At 39.1% G+C, this 20,811-nt stretch overlaps 2 protein-coding genes across 5 annotated transcripts; both read right to left on the bottom strand.

The window, feature by feature from the left end:
- Positions 1-373: 373 nt before the first annotated feature.
- Positions 374-1,391, bottom strand: ch25hl1.1 (cholesterol 25-hydroxylase like 1, tandem duplicate 1). Its single transcript, XM_028450495.1, has one exon. The coding sequence runs from the start codon at positions 1,364-1,366 to the stop codon at positions 524-526; it is 843 nt and encodes a 280-aa protein (XP_028306296.1). The 5' UTR covers positions 1,367-1,391; the 3' UTR covers positions 374-523.
- On the bottom strand, positions 1,379-17,618 carry LOC114465467 (uncharacterized). 4 transcript variants are annotated; one of them, XM_028450491.1, is made up of 14 exons: positions 17,425-17,618; positions 11,609-11,725; positions 11,283-11,469; positions 9,950-10,495; positions 8,215-8,274; positions 7,778-7,830; positions 7,175-7,319; positions 6,760-7,103; positions 5,636-5,864; positions 5,439-5,553; positions 5,136-5,247; positions 4,949-5,060; positions 2,081-2,193; positions 1,379-2,010 (listed from the first exon to the last, which is right to left on the bottom strand). In XM_028450491.1, the coding sequence occupies exons 3-14, from the start codon at positions 11,379-11,381 to the stop codon at positions 1,941-1,943; spliced, it is 1,998 nt and encodes a 665-aa protein (XP_028306292.1). In that variant the 5' UTR covers positions 11,382-11,469; positions 11,609-11,725; positions 17,425-17,618; the 3' UTR covers positions 1,379-1,940. The 4 variants fall into 4 exon arrangements, with proteins under 4 accessions (XP_028306292.1, XP_028306293.1, XP_028306295.1 ...); XM_028450492.1 differs by lacking the exons at positions 11,609-11,725; positions 17,425-17,618 and having other exon boundaries at positions 11,283-11,503; XM_028450494.1 differs by lacking the exons at positions 11,283-11,469; positions 11,609-11,725 and having other exon boundaries at positions 1,380-2,010; positions 9,950-10,525.
- Between the last annotated feature and the right edge of the window lie 3,193 nt (positions 17,619-20,811).

Here is a 20,811-nt window from a genome sequence, read left to right as displayed (position 1 = left end):
TTATCTGTAATACTTTAAGTTTTATATATAAGGCTGACATTATGCTGTCATTGTGATATGACACCTGTCATTAGCATGAAGGCTGTCATTAAGTGTCGTTCGTTACCCTAACCCCACTAGATCCCTTCACCTAACCTAAAAAAAAAAGAATGCCATAATAGCGCCAAAGGTGTCATAATTTAGCAAACACTTAATGAGAGCCTTCATGACACCTTTTTTATGTTAATGACAGCGTAATGTCAGCCTTATGTATAAAACTTCAAGTAATGTGTTACCTTATCATCTTAAATATTTAGAAATACTCTTTAATAAGTATTATTCTTAAAGGAAAGGAAACTTGTTCTGGCAAGAGCAACAGAATCAATAAATCATATGTGATTTAGTGAGATTTAATTCTGTACAAAGTCCAAACATTGACAATCAGCATAACGTTTACACATTCATTGATCGGTTGTAGAAAAATATAGAATCTTAAAGTGACACTGCTGAATAAAATACAAACACATACTCCATAGAAACCATTTCACTTGTTTTTTAACATCTTTTTCCTCAAAGGCACAGCGGTGCCAAAGATTCTGTCCCAGTGGCTGAAGAAAGGTGCGTAGTTGCTGCTCGGCTTCTGGTGGTGCATGTCGTGAGCTGGAGCTCCGCCCAGTAACCCAAAAGGCACCAAATGGTTGAGTGTCCATGGCAGGTCGTACCCTATGTGGTCCTCTACAGACATCCAGATGCTGAAAACCGTCACGCACCATATGGTGAGAGGGTGAACCTTTAACAGAATGGGGTCCTGGTTGCTCCAGAAGCCCACTGTCATCAGCTCGGGGATGCTGAGCTGCTCAGTGGACCATGAGAACGGCGCCATGTACTCGTGATGGATTGCGTGGATCCAGTGGTAGAGCTGAGTGTTCTTGTGATGGACATAGTGCCAAATGAAGTACTGGGTGTCGAACAGGAGCAGCACTGCCAGACCATCGATGAACATCTTATATAGAGTGGGAGCGTCCTGTGGCAGCGTGGGAGTGGGCAGGATGAACATGGTGATCAGTACAGATGGTAAAACAAAGACTATGTGGTTATATAGAGCCGTCATGAGGCTCTTAGCCATCATTCCCACAGATGGCCGCCTGTCCGGTTGGATCTTATACTGGTGGAAAAAAGGCACTTTCTCACCTAAGAGGTCCAGCGCAGCAAAAGGCACGCTGAAGACAAAGTAGCTGCAGAAAGCAACCAGGACAGGGAAAAATGGAGAGGAGATGAGGGAGAGGTGGTGAAGTAGCAGGTAGTCCCAGAGCTGCTGCAGGAGTCGGTCTGAGGACCTGGAGGCCAGGAGCTCCAGAGGCTGCTCACTGATGTTCAGCATCTTCATGTGTTGCTGCTAGTGCTGTGCTGCTGACAGGCTGGGCCTTATATAGTGGCTTTCTCCTGAGGGATCTTATTACTCAGCAGTTCTACTTCTACACACATGCCTTCAGTTCATACAGAGATTAACGGAAACAATTAGGCATTTACGTGACCACTTTCCCAGTGAGATTATGAACTTGTGAACTCTCAGTATTTGTGCCTTGTAATCTGTGTTGTGGATTTTTAATGTGTCCCATTTCCAAATAATATATAATAATAATCACAGAGCAATAATGAGGAATAACCAGGCCACGCTGATTAGACGCTGGCTGATGCCAACTGGACTAATGATTATTACCCTGAGAGGTGATCCAAAGGCCTACATATAACATCTCTTTGTTTTCCACATTTTAGAAAACAACTCAAACTGACCCAAAAAGGTGGAGGACATTCTTCCAACTTCACCCAAATCTGTGTCGTCTGTCTGAGAAGCTCATACCACAAATACCAAGCAATTATCGTCTGATCTCACAATCAGGGTTTATTGATGGGGAAAATCATTTCATTGAAATTGCCTTTAGAGGATTATTGTTTACAAACTACTTCTTGTCACCGGCTGCTTTCCTGGAAACCGTTTTGTTTGTGTTGGCGTATTTTTGACGATCATTTCTGAAAAGAAAGAAAACTAATGTCCAACAAACAGCTGAGGTAACATTGACAAAGGCTTGATGTACAGTACCTGTTCATTTTCACTTTGTTTCTACATCCTCGTCCTCCCTCCCAGTGGCTGGTGCGTGCCCCTCGTGTCATCATGCTCCCACAGCTGATGCACGGCTTCCCGTTGCCGTACGGCTGCAAGAAAAAGGAACGTTTACATCGTCCCGACTCTTCCTGTCTCATTTTCACATTAGAAATTCAATTCAGCTCCAGGTTGATATAGGTATATTAATATGTTTTATAATGTGCACCAAAAGCCCCAAAGGTTTGGATTAGTTGTTGATTATGTTTGGCATAATGTGTCATACTAATGTAAAGTCCTAATAACTCTAAAATTTGAAGAAACCTTTTGATACATTTGCCTTTAAATCTAAATAATAATAAAGATTTTTTTTAAAAATAAATATTGCAGCTTAAAATAATAAATGAACTAGACAAATTGCATTTCCCAAATGCAGTAGATGTACCCCTTACAGTCAGGATTACCCCTTGGAATCAGTATAATCTCTCAGATTAGCCTCAATAATTAGAACAAATTTTAATCAATTTTATTAATAATATTAATTTTTTTTCGTACCGTCTTCTACAGAGGCCACAAAAGTGCATAACTCAAATATCTTTGTTATGTGATAAAGAAACACTGACCTCTGACCCCTAATTTAAGAATATTAATTACTTTCACTGTCATCATTTCCCCCCTATGTTTTGATGGGTCATTCATTTATTTGAGTTCTTTTGAAAATTATCCCGCGACCATCTCTGCAGTGCCACCTCCCACTCACAGCAAACGGACAGACGGGTAATAATGACACGTTCACACCAAACGCAGGTGTACATTCACAATATATGGTGGACGCGTTCCTAGGGAGCATCGGAGGTCATGCGCCTCCTATGCGTCGCGTTTTGAAGCTTTTCGCGTGGTGGACGCTTTTGGCGTGAGTCCGGCGCTTCCAACGTGGCCGATGCTGGAGTTGGAATTGTTGAACTTTTGGGGCATATCGCGGCGCGTCGACCAATCAGCAGCATTTTCCAACTGTGAAAAAACACTAACCGCAGACAGATGGACAGGTTCTTCTGCTGGAATAGAGAGCCTGTAGTTGGTGTCCTGGTAGGAGATGTGACCGCCAATGCCAGTCAGCAGGTCGTCAAACTGGGCACGGGAAACACGGAATTAGCGCTGAAGCCACTCTCTGGATAATGTAGAGATGATGAACGGGGGTGGGAGGCGGTGTGTTCAGCAAGGAACTTTATTCTCCATTCAACCACACTTCTCTATAGCCCTCTGACATCACAGTGCACACACTGAGTCACAACAAAATACATCCGACCGGAAACACCGTCCACCATTTCACAGTCACTGGGTGATTTATGAACGCAACAATATCATCCATTCTATGAACAGCATCGGCAACAGAGAGGCCCCTCCCCTCAACGCGCTGGTCGCGAGTCCCGAGCACCTTCGACACTGGTGACAAGCGTCTGTTTTCAATAAGCACAAGCGTCCAACTACGCACGTGAGGCACGATTTTGAAGTCCGAAACGCGTTTGGTGTGAACGTACCATAACGGTGTTTGTGCAATCCCCTGGCCTTGTTTGGTGTTAAATTAACCACAACACCAGTACCGCTGAAAGCATTACGTTGCTACTGGTCCAAGGTTTCCTAAAAAATGAAAATATAAAACGACTCAAAGCTTTTTCTAGCTGTTTACTGACCTTTGTCATGTTTAATAAAGGGAAAAAGGGAGGAAGGCATAGAATTTAAAGACAGTTTTACTGTTCTGCTAATTAGAACAGTTCAAAGTTTTGTTCCATTTAAAATAGTTATTATTGAGATGAAAGGTATGTCTTAATTTGAGCTACCACAGTGTGCTGAGGTATATTGTGTTACGTATATGGTGTATTAATAGTGTGATGATACTTCATTCATCCTCCCTTCATATCAGTAGAGCCTTGCCTCCGTCGTAAATAGTTGGATTTTAAACCAGTGGTTCTCAAACTTTTTATCTCATTTCTAATTCCAAGTACCCCTTTGTCTGACTACAACATTTAGCTCAGAATACTGTGAAAAAACAATTATAGAGGATAACGATCGAGTAAATGTGTGAACACAGATTTTAAAGAATCTCAGGAAACATTATTAAATGGCTCCTAAATAGATTTATCTCTATAGTGTTATATCTCCAACCTGATGTGGGACCAAGACTACCCCTTGTATTTTTCAGTTCATGTTTTAATCAAGATCATTTCCATCATCATTATATTATGATTATCATTTTTAACTAAAAACAAACATTATAAAACCCCATATTTTCAGTCCATTCATTTGTTAATTGTCAGGTTTCTCTCTCTCTCTCTTAAGTACCCCTTGTAGTGCCATTGTGTACCCCCATTTGAGAAAAACAGTTTTAAACAGTATAACGGATGCTTCATTTTTATTTCATTTATTATGAGCAGAGTTTTGATATGTTTTAAATTAGGATATGTTTAATAATTGTTTGATAAATTATCTGGTTATTATTATCATTCATGTATTTGTTCCTATCATTGCAATATTCAACATCTTCCAAATGTTTCAAGAAACACACAAATACCAAAACAACTATCAGCTCAAACATATTCCATGACCGAAAAGGAAAATTATGGCTTTGTTTTGTCTGTTTTTGCCCATTATTCATTTATTTATTCAACTTGATTAATTGAGTTTGGATTAGTCTTTAACTAAAATAACAAGTTGAAAATATCTTGCTGTGATTTTTATCATAATAATAATAATTATAATAATTATTGGTGTCCTTTTTTCCTGGTTTGAGCACCTGCCCCCTTAAATGTCTGTGCATGTGCCTCGTTACACCTGCTGTCCCTAAAGAGTAAAACCCATCATCTGCTCCACCTGCTCTTTGGCACAGAAGCCACAGATCATCCTGGTGGCGAGCTCCATGGGGTGGTCCTGGTTCTCGTCATGGCACACATCACAGGGATAGGCCCGTCCACAGCAGGGGAACCTGTGCATCACAGCACAAAGCTTTTATTCATTCCTACTTGGATTGGAATGATTTGGGTCACAGTGGGTAAATCACCTCAGCCAACGTTGGCTCTGTTTGTAGTGTTTACATGTTCCTTTCTCTGGCAGTGGCTTCCCTTTCTGCACAGCCGGATCTCTGATCGTCTTGTAGTTCATACCTCCAGAACCTACACAACCAAAACTAACATTTAATCACACATGCTCGACTTTTTTTATTGTTTTACACTGGCATATTCAAAGTTTTCTTCACATTGTGTGGCTTACAGTAAGATTGGTGTCAGAGACAATGGTGCCAGGCTGCTTAAACCAACACTAATCCCTTTAATAACCAAATGTAGGCAGGTGGTTTTGACCTGACCTGTGCTGCTTGTTTGGGGCCGAATGAACTGGAATCTTGCGCTTTCTGCTAAAATGCTGAGTTTGCTGTGGCAGTGTTCACAGTTCACCTCCTTGGTTTGTCCATAGATAATGCTCTGTGGGAAAAAAACAGGACAAAAATGAATCACAGAGAAAAGATGGAGCCCATCAGAGTGTTGGCAGGATGTGTTTGCTCACCTGGAGAGGGCCGTCCTGGGAGCAGCTGAGACATCCCACAATGAGCTCACACTCCTGCAGTACCAGGTCAGCAGGTGTGGCGTTGTGGAGGTCCAGGTATCCCAGGATGTCACAGTAATGGTGCAGCATACAAGGCCTGAAGGCTGCATTTATGCTGGCATTGCACTTTTCACACTGAGCAGTGCACGGTGTCCTGCCATTGAGGGTCAGGTCTGCTGTGACTTTACACCTGAACACACACACAAACACACACTCGATGTGTTTTTGATTGAAGGAATATGTGCAGAGAACACTGGGCAGGTACTGATCTTCCAGTGATGTAGCACTCGTTGAGACTAGTCTTGGTCTTGAGAGCATATAAAAAATATAATTTCTCGAGATTGGTGTCAAACACAAAGTGTGCAACATAAAAAATAATGCAAAAGCGATTAGTAACATAATTGATAATGTTGACTACTAAAATTTGCGTCAACGCATTGTTTAATGTTGTAAATTAATGATAAAATCAGGCCAGCGTCCGCTTTCTGCTTTATTTTAGCTGCAGTACCATACATGAACTGGTGGGTGCAGTGTCGCTTCACCATTTACATTGTGAAGAAGAATTGCACACCAGAAGAAAAACCAACCTAAAACCTCAAAAGTCTGGGACCATTTCACTGAAAACGTTTACTACACACCTGAGGTAGAACGAACATCTGTGACATGAAACCAACAGTAATGTTAGAATCAAAGCAGCAAAAAACTGCTATAATTGGAATGAATTTGTGAAAATGTAATGAAAAGTTTGACTGGGGGGCAATGCTGAAAAATGTTGCAGACGCCTTGTTTTCATCTGTCAAATGTATTTACAAGAAAACTAAAGTTAAAGAGAGAATGCTCTTTAACTGTTTGAGCTATTTATCATGTTAAGTATAATTTCAGGAAGTTTAATAACCAGTGAAGTCATTGAAACAGGGAAAAATTATGAAATGGTAATGAAACAGGGATGGGTAAACCCCGAAAAGGAATTGAGGAAACTTGAAACAGAAAATTGGAGTCCCACAGTATTGAATCTCAAATGTAATCAATGACATTCAATAGAACTGAGTGGTATAAACTGATAAAGTGTTATATTGTGTTCTTACCTGTTACACTGAAGGCAGACTGTAATATTCTGTGCGGCCACAGTGGCTGTGTTCTCTCCCAGTCTCAGGCCCAGTAGCTTCACCTCCGTCCCTCTGCGTGGATCTCTGATCCTTACGTTCTCCACCAAACTACTTGCTTCTTTTTCTTGCTGCTCCTCTTCATCACAACCTGCAGGCTCACCCTGCACCGGCTCTTCTTCCACTGGCCTCTCACCTTCATCACCATCGTCTTCAGCTACAGCGGTTTCACCCCCACAGTCGGCATTTTGACCGGCTGTGGCCTGAAGCTCCTCATAGGAGATAAACTGTAGGCCGGCTCTCTCCAAATCAACGTCCTTTTTTAGCTGGAAAATACAAAAGCCTCTTAGGATCGTTCAATGAAAAACACTAAACATCCATTGGCCATGTGTTTTACTTGTCTGGCTCCTTCAGTGAACAGTCGTTCCAAACTGCGATCCAGCCAGCGCAGATAAGGACGGAAAAGCAGCTCCACTTTTCCCATCAGCTGGTTAGTAGCGTGTTTAGCTTGAAGCCAATCCACCGATGCCTGCTGCACATGTCTGCAGAGACAAACACTGTTTAGAAGCACAACAATACACACTGTCACTAGGGCTGGACTAGGATAATTTTTCTCAAAATGGCGATATATGATATAAATCTTGATATTTTTTTCAGTGTGCTTTTCATGCTGTTCTGAGAAGTAACAAAAGCAGCGACTCCTAAAACGTCTATTTAATTACAAAAGAAGCTATGAAATACATATCTCAGAAATATGAAAAAATGTAAAGAACACTATTTGACTGTACGCTAAAAATAATATTAAATACTTGTATGATGTTATTTGTACAGTGCGGTTGTATACATAAAAACAAGTTTAAAAAAAAAAAGAGATATCTCTTGATATAGTTGATGTTGTCGTTTTCTATATCGCTAAAATATAAAACGCGATATATCTTGAATCTCGATATATTGCCCAGTTCTTATTGTCACACATTAACTCATGCAAGGCCAATCTTACCTGGCCATTACTGATGGTAGATCCTGGTCCAGAGGGATTTCCAATGTAAAAATCTGTGAGAGGAATGACTGAGTAAATCACTAGACTAGTCAGATATACGAGAAAATAAGCAATAATATATACTACTGTATATCTCATGATAAAGTTATACATAAATTAGATATTTTAATAAATATTAAAATGCTTAATATCAAATGGTAAAGAAAGGAGGTGTGTTTCATTATAAATTATTACATATCAAATTAAATGTTGAACCAATGAAAAACCGTCTGGAAATGACATGAAAACAAATCTAGCATTTTCCCCCTATATGATAATATATGATAATATGACTGTTGTTTGAATAAAAAACGCCTCTCCTTATGCTTTCAGTACAAGTTACAGAGTACATGTTTATCTTACATTAGTACAACTGTGTGTAAACGTGAGATGTTTACCTCTTGAGGATAGTTGTCTGGAAAGCTCACCATGATATCAACTTCCTTCAGGTCAAAAGGCTGTTTTTTAAAATGGGAAATTAAAACACTTTCAGATGGTTGAAGTCGTCACAATTCAGCACATGCATCATAAACATGATCAGCCAATATTTATTCTTCTAACTTTACCAAAACTTCTCTAATAACAGCCAGATTTCAAGCATTGCTTCACATTCGCCTGACAATTTGTTTAAACAAAAGGCAATTGTCTTAATTTAATCTCAGTGTTGAAGTTTAACAGATTCTAATCCTGCTTTATCCCCAGCTCAATGCCAATTACACTATTGACCTAAAATGGATATTGTTGCTTTTGAGGAATAACTACTTTAGCGTATCTTTATTGCCTTAATGCCTTGTTCCTTCTAATTATGCAATAGTTTTAACCAAAGTTCTTAAAGACTGTAAAGCACAAATGGCCAACAACACAAATGTGATTAAATCTGATCCGAGGGTCAAATTATTACGATTCACGTCAGCATTTAGAATAATGACCAATCTGAGCATTAACACAGGAAAGAACAAAGGCTTTGTGTGTTTTTGTTGTTCTTTTGTGTATTCTTCTGTTATTTTGTATGTTTTTCTGATTCATTTTGTGTATTTTTATTGTTCTACGTGTTATTGGAGTCATTCTGTGTGTGTTTTTTATGTGTTGTGAGTCACTTTGTATACTTTTGTTGTCATTTATTATTATTTTAGTTGTATTGCACATTTTGAGTCATTTTGTATATTTTGCAGTTTTTTCATTTTGCATGTTTTTAGAGTCATTTTGTGTATTTTCATAGTAATTTTTCTGTATTTCTGTTGTTATTTTGTATCTTTTCAATTTTTTTTGGTCACAACAAATCAACCATATGTGCAACAGATTTGCAACTTTCACCGAAATGTAGCCCCAACACCGAAAAAACCTTTGTACATTTAAATTTATTGAAAATTTTGAAGTCTGCTGTCATACGCACAGGTGACTGATTTAGTCAATTAGTGAAGCTACAGGTGATATTTCCATGTGCTAATTAGAGGAAGTTCCATCATGAAATAGTTGTGGAATAATGAAATACTTTTGAGTTTACTAATTGAATTATTGCAGCTGTAGAATTCCTATAATGAGAGAGAAGTTTTAAACCTATATACTGCATGTACCACAGAGTTATCTCTTACTAATTAACACAGTGACATAAAAGCATCGACTCTTGTGCCAGAAATTGTGAGTTTAAGCCTCAATTGATGTGAAATGCACATTAGAATGCCACCTTTTTTAAAAAAAAAATCTTGCTACAATGTATTCTAGGCTATTATGCACTATTAAAAATGTGAAAAATAGTGAAAAACTTAACAAAATATTCGATATTATTAGGTATTCAGCCAAGCGTTTATATTTTATTCGGCTTCGGCCACAAATTTTCATTTCGGTGCATCCCTAATTGTGACCTATGTATCGGGATACAAATTGTTGCCAGATGTCAGGCAATACACACCCCTAATAAATATATATACATTATAAAGTGGTTTGGAACTACTTCGTCACAAGTGTGGTTTATAAATCAAGTCATTCAACATTTGCACAGAATTGTCTGAAATTGCGGGCCCTGACCATTGCTGTGCAGCAGCTATCATTTTATTTTGTGTATTTTTCTGTAAATGTTGTATGTTTTTTGAGTCATTTTGCCCATGTCTGCTGTGAAGGAAAAGAAGAGTGTACCCAGTCTGGATCAGTGGCCTCCACCGTTGCTCTGTAATAGGTCACTTTGCCGTCACTCCTCTCCTGAATGATCAGCTGATCTTTAGGGAATCGTTTCTTCAGCTGTGTGATCTCTGTATCACACAGCTGCTTGGTGACCTCATCTGTCATGTCGGACAGCTTCACGTCCTGGCAGACGCCGGGCCGGGACACCCGTAGATTCTGTGTAACCTTGGTCTGAGCGGCAGGAACCGGCTGCTCATCCATGGGGGCGTGCTGCGGTGGGTGCCAGAAACGACATCTGTCCTCCATGGTGCAGTGGCCCGAGAGAAAATACCGACAGGGGCGGAGGGAAGGTAATGTAGGGGTCTGTGAGGTGTTGGCCTCTGAAAGGTTGGGTTTCTTTTCATGATCTCTGCCATTATTTCTAACGTGTAGAAATTTACATTTCTCCCCAAAATGGCAACGTTTTCCTTGAGAGAAGAAACGACATGGCTGTCGCCCATGAAGAAAAGGCTTGGGTACGCTTTCTTCTGTCTTCTCAACCTCGTCCATATTCAGCAACACCTGTGTAAATACATGCAGAGGCCTTCAGCGCTGATAGCAGAGAAGACACAAAGCTTTCTGTTATCTCACATCCTCAACATGCAGGTTAGGGCTGGGCCATATGGACCAAAACTAATATCTCAATATTTTTTCTCAAAGTGGCGATATACAATATAAGTCTCCATATTTTTAACTTCATAAAGTCTTACCAGAAAGATAATTCATGTTTAAATTCACTGATGCAAAAGGCCACACAGACAGATTTATTAACAAACAGCTGATCAATATGTGCCGCTTTTTCTCCGATAAAGAACAGCATGTGTGAGTGAGTTCTGTAGTGGGGCTTGTTTAGATGAAGTTCTGGGTTAGAAATCCATCATGTGCTTTTCATGCAGTTCTGAGAAGAAACGAAAGCAGCAACTCCTAAAACTTAAGTTACGTATGACTATGGTTCTATGAATCCCGAATGACTGGCAGAGTCGGTGCTTCAAGCACTGAATGATCGTTCTTGAGCATGCGAAGGGTCGAGAAATTAATAACAACAAAGTCACCTGTGACCTCCGGTGACCCACGTGAGTCTATAAAGTCATGTGACACCGGAAACCCAGTCCCACAATCTTCTCAAGTAACAAGAGAGGATTCCGAGGGACTGAACGCTCTGGCGGTCATTCGGGATTCATGGAACCATAATTACAAACGTAACTTACATTCTATTCCATCCCTTCTGACCACCAGAGGCGGTGCTTCAAGCACTGAATGACTAATATCAACAAGGTCACGAGGAGTCCACGGACCCAAAGACACTCACCTCACTCAAGAGCGGTGTTGACGGAGGACACCCTCCAACGGATATGGAGTAGCCACGTTCACCCTGTAGAACCTGGAGAAGATGTTTCAAGACGTCCATGAAGCCACTGCACAAATAGTCTCCAGCGGAATGCCAGCCTTTGCAGCCCAGAAAGTGGAGACGCTCCTGGTGGAATGGCACCTCACACCTGTAGGCAGTCGCCGACCACACCTGGCATAAGCCTCAGCAATAACATTGACGACCCAGTGTGACAGACGCTGCTTAGACAGTGGACGGCCCACAAGGGGTCCCGCAAAGCACACAAACAGTTGATCAGACTTGCGTACCGCCGCGGTCCCTTGCAGGTAAGCAGCCAGCGAGCGGACGGGGCAGAGATGCTTGGAGCCAGGGTCGGAGTCAAAACAAGCGAGTTGGAAGGGCCCGACAGAAGTCCTAGAGGGCCCCTTGGGGATAAAAGATGGATTAGACCAGAGAGTAACCCCTGAACCATCCGGATTCCACCGGCAGCAGGATTCATTGACAGGGAAGGCCTGCAACTCCCCCACGCGCTTGGCTGAGACCATCGCCAAGAGGAATGCAGTCTTCATGGTAACCACTTAAGGCTCACATCTGGCAATGGCTCAAAATGCGAATGGGATCGGGGTGTAACACCTGGCCCCCCATTTGAGACAATAGGCAAACTCACCACTTGCGGAGTCAAAAAACAAAGCGAGCAGGGAATAAACCACTGCCAATAGCAATAATAGTAACCAAAAACGGGGAAGCCGAACACGGCAGCGTTGCTAGGCAGAAAGAAAAAGAACCAGCCGAAAAACGGCTGTAGTTCCAACAATAATTAACCCACCCGGCAAACACGCCACTTGTGGAGTCAAAAACAAAGTGAGCAGGGAATAAACCACTGCCGATGCCAATGATATTAACCAAAAATGAGAAAACCGAACACAGCAGCGTCGTTTAGAAGAAATGAAATGCACAAAGCCGAAACACGTCTGTACTTTGATTAACAAAAAGTCACGCCGAACACTGCACCAGACAGACAAACCCACTCCTTGCCATAAACGGCAACAGGAAAATACTCACCAGGGACACACACCACACGGCAGCAGCCCACGCAGCCCAGGAGAGCGAGTCGCGCTCGCAGCTTCCACCACAGGTCACGGGCCGAAAGCAGTGAACCGCAGAAAAAACACTGCAAGTCCGTTCAAAGAGTATCACTCGACCATACGTGAGAAGAACAAAAGGCACTGGTTTCCGGTGTCACATGACTTTATAAACTCACCTGGGTCACCGGAGGTCACAGGTGACGTTGTTGTTATTAATTTCTTGACCTGTGCATGCTCAAGAATGATCATTCAGTGCTTAGAGCACCGCCTCTGGGGGTCAGAAGGGATGAAATAAAACGAGTATTTTAATACAAAATAAGCTATAAAATATATACTGTATCTCCGAGATATAGAAAAATTATAAAGAAGTTTCTTTGACTCCTAGGACACTGTTTGACTGTAATCTATGAATAATATTAAATACGTGTATGATATGATTTGTGTATGATTGTATAAATAAAAAGAAGTAAAAAGATATAGCTCAATTTTGTCATTTTATATATCGCCAAAATAAAAACCTAAACCTTGCTATACCTTGAATCACAATATATTGCCCAGCCCTAATGCAGATTAGATGTGTTGCAATTCTTTAGGTGCCGATTTTAAATTGATTCTTTTTTTTTATTGATTTAAAAAAAATTATATATAATTTTTTTTTTCCTGATATTTATTCAATATTTTTCACATTTTCGTGGATGTGTGTTTTCTACTGCTGGAGACATTGTCACTTGTCAGCGGAGCAGCCGAACTACTGGGCATGTTGACCAGCTCCTGTTCCTACATAAAAACACTTCCGCACCTCCACTCCAGTAGATGGCGCAGTAGATATAATAATAATAATAATAATAAATAATATTATTATTAATAATAATAATAATTATTATTATTATTATAATTAGGATGTTTTGAAGCAAATAGTATTGACTCAATTTGTCCTCTGAATGATCAATATCTTTTGATGAACCCATACAGCAACTTCATTTTTCATCTCTATGTTTTTGATATTAACTGGGTAGAATATTGTGATAATATCATATTGTGACCCAAGTATCGTGATACGTATCGTATTGCAATATCGTTGCCAATTCTCAGCCCTAATACAGATCAGACATTTTAACAGGCATTTGATTTTAAAATGTTTTGGAAAACATTACAGAATCACGACTTGCTTGATTATAAAAGTGGATCACATAAACAGCACAAGTCAACACATGTTGATTTTGACTGTTTGAATCATAGTCTTTTGACTAAATGCAACTTAGTTCTGGTCAAAAATGTAGTCATCAGGACTATTACAGTTATAGCCTTGTTTTAGTCAATTAAAGGACAATACAATTGTAGTTGACTAAATCAGGTACAGATAGGGATGTCCTGATACAACTTTTTCACTTCCGATTAGTGGTGGGAACTTCTGGGTACCTCACGATACACTTCCGATAACGATTGTCTGCGATTATCAATATATTGGTCAGAAATCAATCTACAATCATCTATGACATAACGGAAAGAAAAAAAAGAATAAGTGAAAAAATAAAATTTTTATTTTATATCTCTGAAAGACAATAAATTGAAAAATTGTCCTATGAACAGTGACACTATTTTAGTGCAACATTTCTGTAAATAAGCGTCAACATACCAATGTAAACGAATAAGTATCTCCAATAGTGCTTTCTGTAAACAAAAAATAGGGTCTTTCTTACCAGTGACACCATTTTAGTGCAATATTCCAGTAAACAATATATTGGTTCCTTCAACAAACAGTGACAACATTTCTGTGAAGTCCTACCTGCACATTTTAGTGAAAAAGCAGAAAAGCTTTAAAAAATAAATAAATAAATTTAAAAATAAAAAAAATCGATAGCGCGCAAGCATATCGATAATCAATAATGTAAAAAAATATTGCGATACATCGCCATATCGTCACACTGCTACTTCCGATACAATACCGATATTGCAACCTTGCGAATCGGCCGATACCGATATGATACAAGCACAAATCATACATACTTTTATTACTTATTTTGTAGTGTGGAATGTTAGAAGAAGCTTGATCAAGTGATGTTATAGAGAACAATAGTCAGCAACAGTAGGTTACTTTGTTGGAGTGTGAACTACAGTCACCTATGGATAGAAGTGCTGGAGCGGAAAATTTTATCAGAGAACTTAAATCGGTGATTTTAGATGCAGTCCGATAAAATCCAATTTTTAGAGATTAATTTACCATTTATTAAAATATGTGGAATGGTATTAATGTTTGTAAACAAACAGACAGATTTGATGTGAACAATGCGTAACATCACATGAGCCGTCTTATGTTGGCAAACACAATCAGATTACTGGATTACTTACAGGCTTGTCCCGCCTTTCACCCAACAAAAGTAGTTTTGATTGGAGACCCTCCATAAAAGAAACTGGATTTCGTCCCGTGTGAACATTACAGTTGAGCTTTTATTAGTTGACATAGAAAATATCAATATTTTTTTTATATAGTTTTTGTTCGCATGTATTTTTTATAGTCTAGTTACTTATTGTCATGCTAGTCCACAAAAATTATGACCATTTTTTTTTTCAGTCGACAAAATCAATATCACAGGCCAATAATGTCCTACTACTCTCCCTAAGTGGACCAACAGGCTGAGTGCCATAAGTTAAAATGTCGAGCAAGCTGGTGAATATATGACCTTTACAAGGAAGAGGTTGGATGATTTTATATGGACACTGTTTGTTACTCCAGAAATTTGCCAAGTCATTGTGACATGTGGTGAAATCTGTGACTGTAGATATCTGTAAATGAGTAACAAGGGTATAAAATATTACTATTGCGCAGGTATTTAAAAGATACAAAGAGGTGCAGCCTTCTCTGTACATTCTCAATAATTATGAATTATTTTATACTACTGTAAATAATAGCCTATTCATTACATTATTGGTTATAACAAATCTATACACATGAACGTATGTTTACACCAACCATCTGCATTGGTACACTATAGTGGGATAGCACACAGGACTACCATGAGCTCTACAGTCATTAGTGCTCATGTCTTCTCTTTAGTGTCTGGTTCCTAAACATTTTATAGTTGCCATTTAACCATTCAATAATACATTTGAAGAAATTCCTATTCAATTTAGGGGAAATAGTTCTTTCATCACAGCCACTAAAATGAATCCAAAATAGGTCCATATCAGAACCATTTCATACTGTAGCCCTGACCTTAATATTAACCTTAAACCTGACTATGTTATACTGTAGATGTAACACAACCTTAATATCATATTACTAGTAATGAATAACTTATTCTCACCCCAAAACATTCAGACTTTGTTTATCTCACCGTTCTATGAATATACTAATTAATTTTAGTGGCTATTGACAAAAGAAACTTGACATGAATAACTCCATGTCCCAAGTTCATGACAATCTATCTATCTATCTATCTATCTATAGTGGGGCAAAAAAGTATTAAGTCAGCCACCAATTGTGCAAGTACTCCCACTTAAAAAGATTGGAGGCCTGTAATTTTCATCATAGGTATACCTCAACTATGAGAGACAAAATGAGAAAAAAAAAATCCAGAAAATCACATTGTAGGATTTTTAATTATTAATTGGTAAATCCCTCGGTAAAATAAAAGTATTTGGTCACCTTCAAACAAGCAAGACTTCTGGTTCTCACAGACCTGTAACTTCTTCTTTAAGAGGCTCCTCTGTCCTCCACTTGTTACCTGTATTAATGGCACCTGTTTGAACTCGTTACCAGTATAAAAGACACCTGTCCACAACCTCAAACAGTCACACTCCAAACTCCACTATGGCCAAGAACAAAGAGCTGTCAAAGGACACCAGAAACAAACCTGTAGACCTGCACCAGGCTGGGAAGACTGAATCTGCAATAGGTAAGCAGCTTGGTGGGAAGAAATCAACTGTCGGAGCAATTATTAGAAAATGGAAGACATACAAGACCACTGATAATCTCCCTGATCTGGGGCTCCGCGCAAGATATCACCCCGTGGGGTCAATATGATCATAAGAACGGTGAACAAACACTCAACTCGTCGTGTTTGGAGGAGAAAGAACACCATAACTACTGTAAAGCATGAGGGTGGTAACATCATGCTTTGGGGAAGTTTCTCTACAAAGGGACCAGGATGACTGATCCATGTAAAGGAAAGAATAAATGCGGCCATGTATCGCGAAATTTTGAGCGAAAACCTCATTCCATCAGCAAGGACATTGAAGTTGAAATGTGGCTGGGTCTTTCAGCACGACATGATCCCAAACACACCGCCTGGGCAACGAAGGAGTGGCTTCGTAAGAGTGGCCTAGCCAGTCTCCAAATCTCAACCCCATTAAAAAAATCTTTGGAGGGAGTTGAAAGTCCGTGTTGCCCAGCAACAGCCGCAAAACATCACTGCTCTAGAGAGATCTGCATGGAGGAATGGGCCAAAATACCAGCAACAGTGTGTGAAGACAGAAAACGTTTGACCTCTGTCATTGCCAACAAAGGGTACATTACAAAGAATTGAGATCATTAAAAATCCTACAATGTGATTTCCTGGAATTTTTTTTTTTTTTTTTTTTTTTTTCGCATTTTGTCTCTCATAGTTAAGGTTGATGAAAATTACAGGCCTGTCATCTTTTTAAGTGGTAGAACCTGCACAATTGGTGGCCGACTAAATACTTTTTTGCCACACTGTATCTCTTTACTGTAACTATCTACTGTAGCTGTCTTTCGCTGTACTTTCTGAAACCTCTGGTATAACCAATAAACAAAAACATTGAAACGTAAAATCAATCCTGCAGCGAGATAGTGTCAAATCTAAGCAAACATAACTACATCATTTAGATCACTGAGGTGTTTCACAAGCTCCTTGCTCAGTAACTTTGCCCTTTCAATAAGTTACTCCTCTGTTCACATTAAAGACGAACCTGTTAAGACCAACGAAGTGAACTTGGTACTTAAAGTTGACGTTGTTGGAGAGTTGGGCCCTTTAATAAGACTAAAGATGGTTAAATAATGAAAGAAATGATAGCATTACCTTGATAGTTAACACGGATCCACGTTCACAAAGGTTTTCCTTTGAAATTGTTGAGAGCACAGCTTTTCAAAAAGCGCTGTAAATTATTTTATATAAAGTGTTGTACACCTTGTGGTGAACAACACAGCAACCTATAATACACGGATTCGTCGAAGAAGAAGAGCTGCGCAGTAGTTTCTGTTCTTCTTTCTTCTTCTTCTCTGGTGTTTTATGGCAGTTGGCAAACTTAAAAAGTGCATTACCGCCACCTACTGGATTCTAGGTGGAACAGACTTTAAGAGGAACATAACTTGCAAAAAATAAATACAATAAATATAGTAAATTCTTCTTCTTCGGTGAAACCTTTTTTCATCCACTAGTAATTTGTCTTTCTTACTTTAATTTGATAACATCCCTCACAAAATTCCATCAGGCATGTTAGATTATAGATCAGACATGGGCAACTGCCGACCCTTGATCTTATTCTGTGCGTTCCACTGTAATAGATTTAGCAAAATGATGATTGTAAAGGTAGTAAACACTCCATTGTAAGCATTGTTATGTCTGTATAGTGGGCATAATAATTAGTGAGCATAATACTGGGTTATATTGTTAATGTTATATTTAGCATTGCTCTATTTCTGCCCTGGGCTCAGCATTACTAAATTATTACCTTAATTACAATTATCCTGGACTGTTTCCTTTGCCTTCTTTTTTTGTTTGTAACAATCCAAAGATGACTACCTTGTTTAAAGGTGCAGTCTGCAACTCTTATAAAAGTGACTTTTTGTCATATTTGCTAAAGCTGTCACTATGTAAGGACAGATTTACATCAAACTAGTAGTTTGTGTGAAAAAACAGGCTCATTGAGCCCCTCCTGCTGCTCCTGCAGACTTTGGCAGATTGCCAGAATGCACTGCTACCGAGCAAAAAGAACCAATCAGAGCCAGGATTGTGTTTGATGGGCTGTCTGACAGCAGTTGCTCACAGGCCCCGCCCCTTTCCCGGGGTGGAGCACCATCTTTTTTTTTTACAGTGTATGGTCTGGAGGAGTAAAAGATGGAAATGGTGACTTTTCTGCTTGAAAGGTAATTACTGCTGCTTGATTTACATTATGTTTGATTTGTAATTGTTACACTAGAACTCTGTAGTGCTTGTGTTGTTTGTGTGCACGCAGCAGCCTCTGTTTGGGTGCTGTAAGTGACATTGTGTTGTTGCTGCTGCTGCTGAGTGTGTGCACATACTGAGAGAGAGAAGCGCTGCAGTAACATGCTTTTAACAGAGCATGTTATATTACTGTGATGTTGCTGTCAGACTAACAGTAGCATGTTAGCTCTGAGGGAGGGACTTTGGAAAGTTTGGAGCAGGGCAAGAGAGCTGTGGGGAGGGAGGGGGAGAGAAGGAACTGAGCGTTGCGGACTGCACCTTTAATGGCTGCAGTCACTATTGATTCCTGTTTTCTTGTGGCTTTAATTTAAATGGTTTTAACCATCAATGATATTCCACTAAAAGAAAATCAGATTAGTGTTTGTGTGTGCGCTGAAGGGTTGGAGTGTGGCCTGTCCACTAACCCCTGCCTCCACATATCAATATTTCACACTCCCCTCCTTAGTGAAAAAGGCAGGAAACGAAGCCACCTCTATTTTAAAGTAGATGAGGATAATTAATGAAGCTGGATAATAATCCAGAGTACAGATAGCAGATTAGGTTTGATATGTAATCACTGTATTGTTCCTTGGGGTTGTATCCTATTTTTCCATTCATTCATTTATTCAATTCATAATCAGGATGTGCACTTCATTCAAGACTGTCATTTTAAGATCAGGTTTTTGAATGAATTCAAATGTGTATAGATTATTATTCATAAAATAAATATTAAAAAAAAACATTACCCTACATAGAACAAATGAAAATCACTTAAATGAATTTGTACTGCAGGCACGCAGTACAGGTGTACAAGACACCAGAAAATACAACAAAACAAGGGCAGAAATATGGAGAATGATTCCCCAAACACACAAAATAACAAGAATACACAAAGTGACTCGCATGACGCAAAAAACAGTGAAAACACACAGATTGACTACAAAAAACACACATGACAACAAAAATACAGAAAAAGACTCATAACACACACAAAAAAACATCAGAAACACACAGTGACTCCAAAAACACACAAAAAGACAACAAAGTCAATTTAAAAAGCATGCAAATTAGCAAAAAAAACGTACAAAACAAAAGTACACAAAATGATTCGTTACGTACACAAAACAGGGAAAAAAACACACTGAATGACTCCAAAAACACACAAAATGACAATAAATGCACACAACGGCCTACAGTGTATCCAAATGTTTGACTGTAAATGGTAACATTCAAATTATAAATGACTCCAATAACACACAAAATAACTACAATAACACAGAAAAATACAATAAAAAATAACCCGAAGAACTCCAAACATACATGACAGAACAATACATGAAATAACGACAAATACACAAAACAAGAACAAGAATATACAAAAATGAAAAGAAAAAATGCGAAATGACAACAAAAATGCACAAACCCTTTGTTATTTTCTGTGTTACAGTTTTACCCAATGCTTGAACACTATAGACTCATGCTTAACCCAAAGTAACTTGAAGTTGTTGTTACTATACCTTAAACAAAGTGTTACCATATCTTAAACAAAACTTCTGCCTTGCACTTTTGCTGCATTTCTATGGCACACTTGCTCCTTTTTGCTACACACTTGCTCCTGCACACTACACACTATTTCATACATAAGACACTTAGTTCAAAAAGGAAATCTCAGGGGAAACACAACACACATTGGGTAATGTGAAAACGTGCCTTCTTTGGAACTGAATAAAAACAGTGAAAACAAAAGGCTGCAGTGTTTTACAGAATATAAAGTAGACTAGTGTGTTGCTGTTCATTTGAAAGTGTATTTATATGATAGAAGTGGGTATCATTTTGTCACCACAGTGACATTTTCACAAAGGACGGTTAGGTTATGATAGCAGAGTTTCAATTTGACATAAGTGTGAATGGTTTATTTCCCAGTGTTGTGTCTTATTTGCTTGTTTTTATAGTTTTGACACAACGAGCCAAGTTTTGCAAAGTGTGTTCAAGCAATGGAAAAAAAAACAAACTGTAATGCTCAGTTTGGTCACTATATTCTTAATGCTGACACGAATGATGCTAATGTGGCCCTCAGATCAGATACAATCACATGTTTGTGGCCCCTACTGTCATAGAAGCTGCCCATCTCTGGTCTAGATGCTACATGTTAGCTGCTGGATGAATAATTTGTTAGTGTGGATGTTACCTGATAACACACACACACTGTTGGATACGCTGCTGTTACTGTGCCTCCATCATTCCTAAACTCCAGCTGGTTTT

This window comes from Gouania willdenowi, chromosome 6 (genome assembly GCF_900634775.1).
Source record: "Gouania willdenowi chromosome 6, fGouWil2.1, whole genome shotgun sequence".
NCBI classification, from domain to species: domain Eukaryota; kingdom Metazoa; phylum Chordata; class Actinopteri; order Blenniiformes; family Gobiesocidae; genus Gouania; species Gouania willdenowi.
The sequence above is the reverse complement of the archived record's forward strand: the minus strand, read 5'-3'. Positions and strand labels throughout refer to the sequence as shown.

Coding starts and splice junctions, on each gene's coding strand:
- ch25hl1.1 (XM_028450495.1), bottom strand. CDS start 1,366: ATGAAGATGCTGAACATCAGTGAGCAGCCTCTGGAGCTCCTGGCCTCC.
- LOC114465467 (XM_028450491.1), bottom strand. CDS start 11,381: ATGGACGTCTTGAAACATCTTCTCCAGGTTCTACAGGGTGAACGTGGC. Junction 5,248..5,438: donor GCCCCAAACAAGCAGCACAG/GTCAGGTCAAAA, acceptor TTGGTTGTGTAG/GTTCTGGAGGTATGAACTAC. Junction 2,194..4,948: donor GCTTCTGTGCCAAAGAGCAG/GTGGAGCAGATG, acceptor TTTTTCTTGCAG/CCGTACGGCAACGGGAAGCC.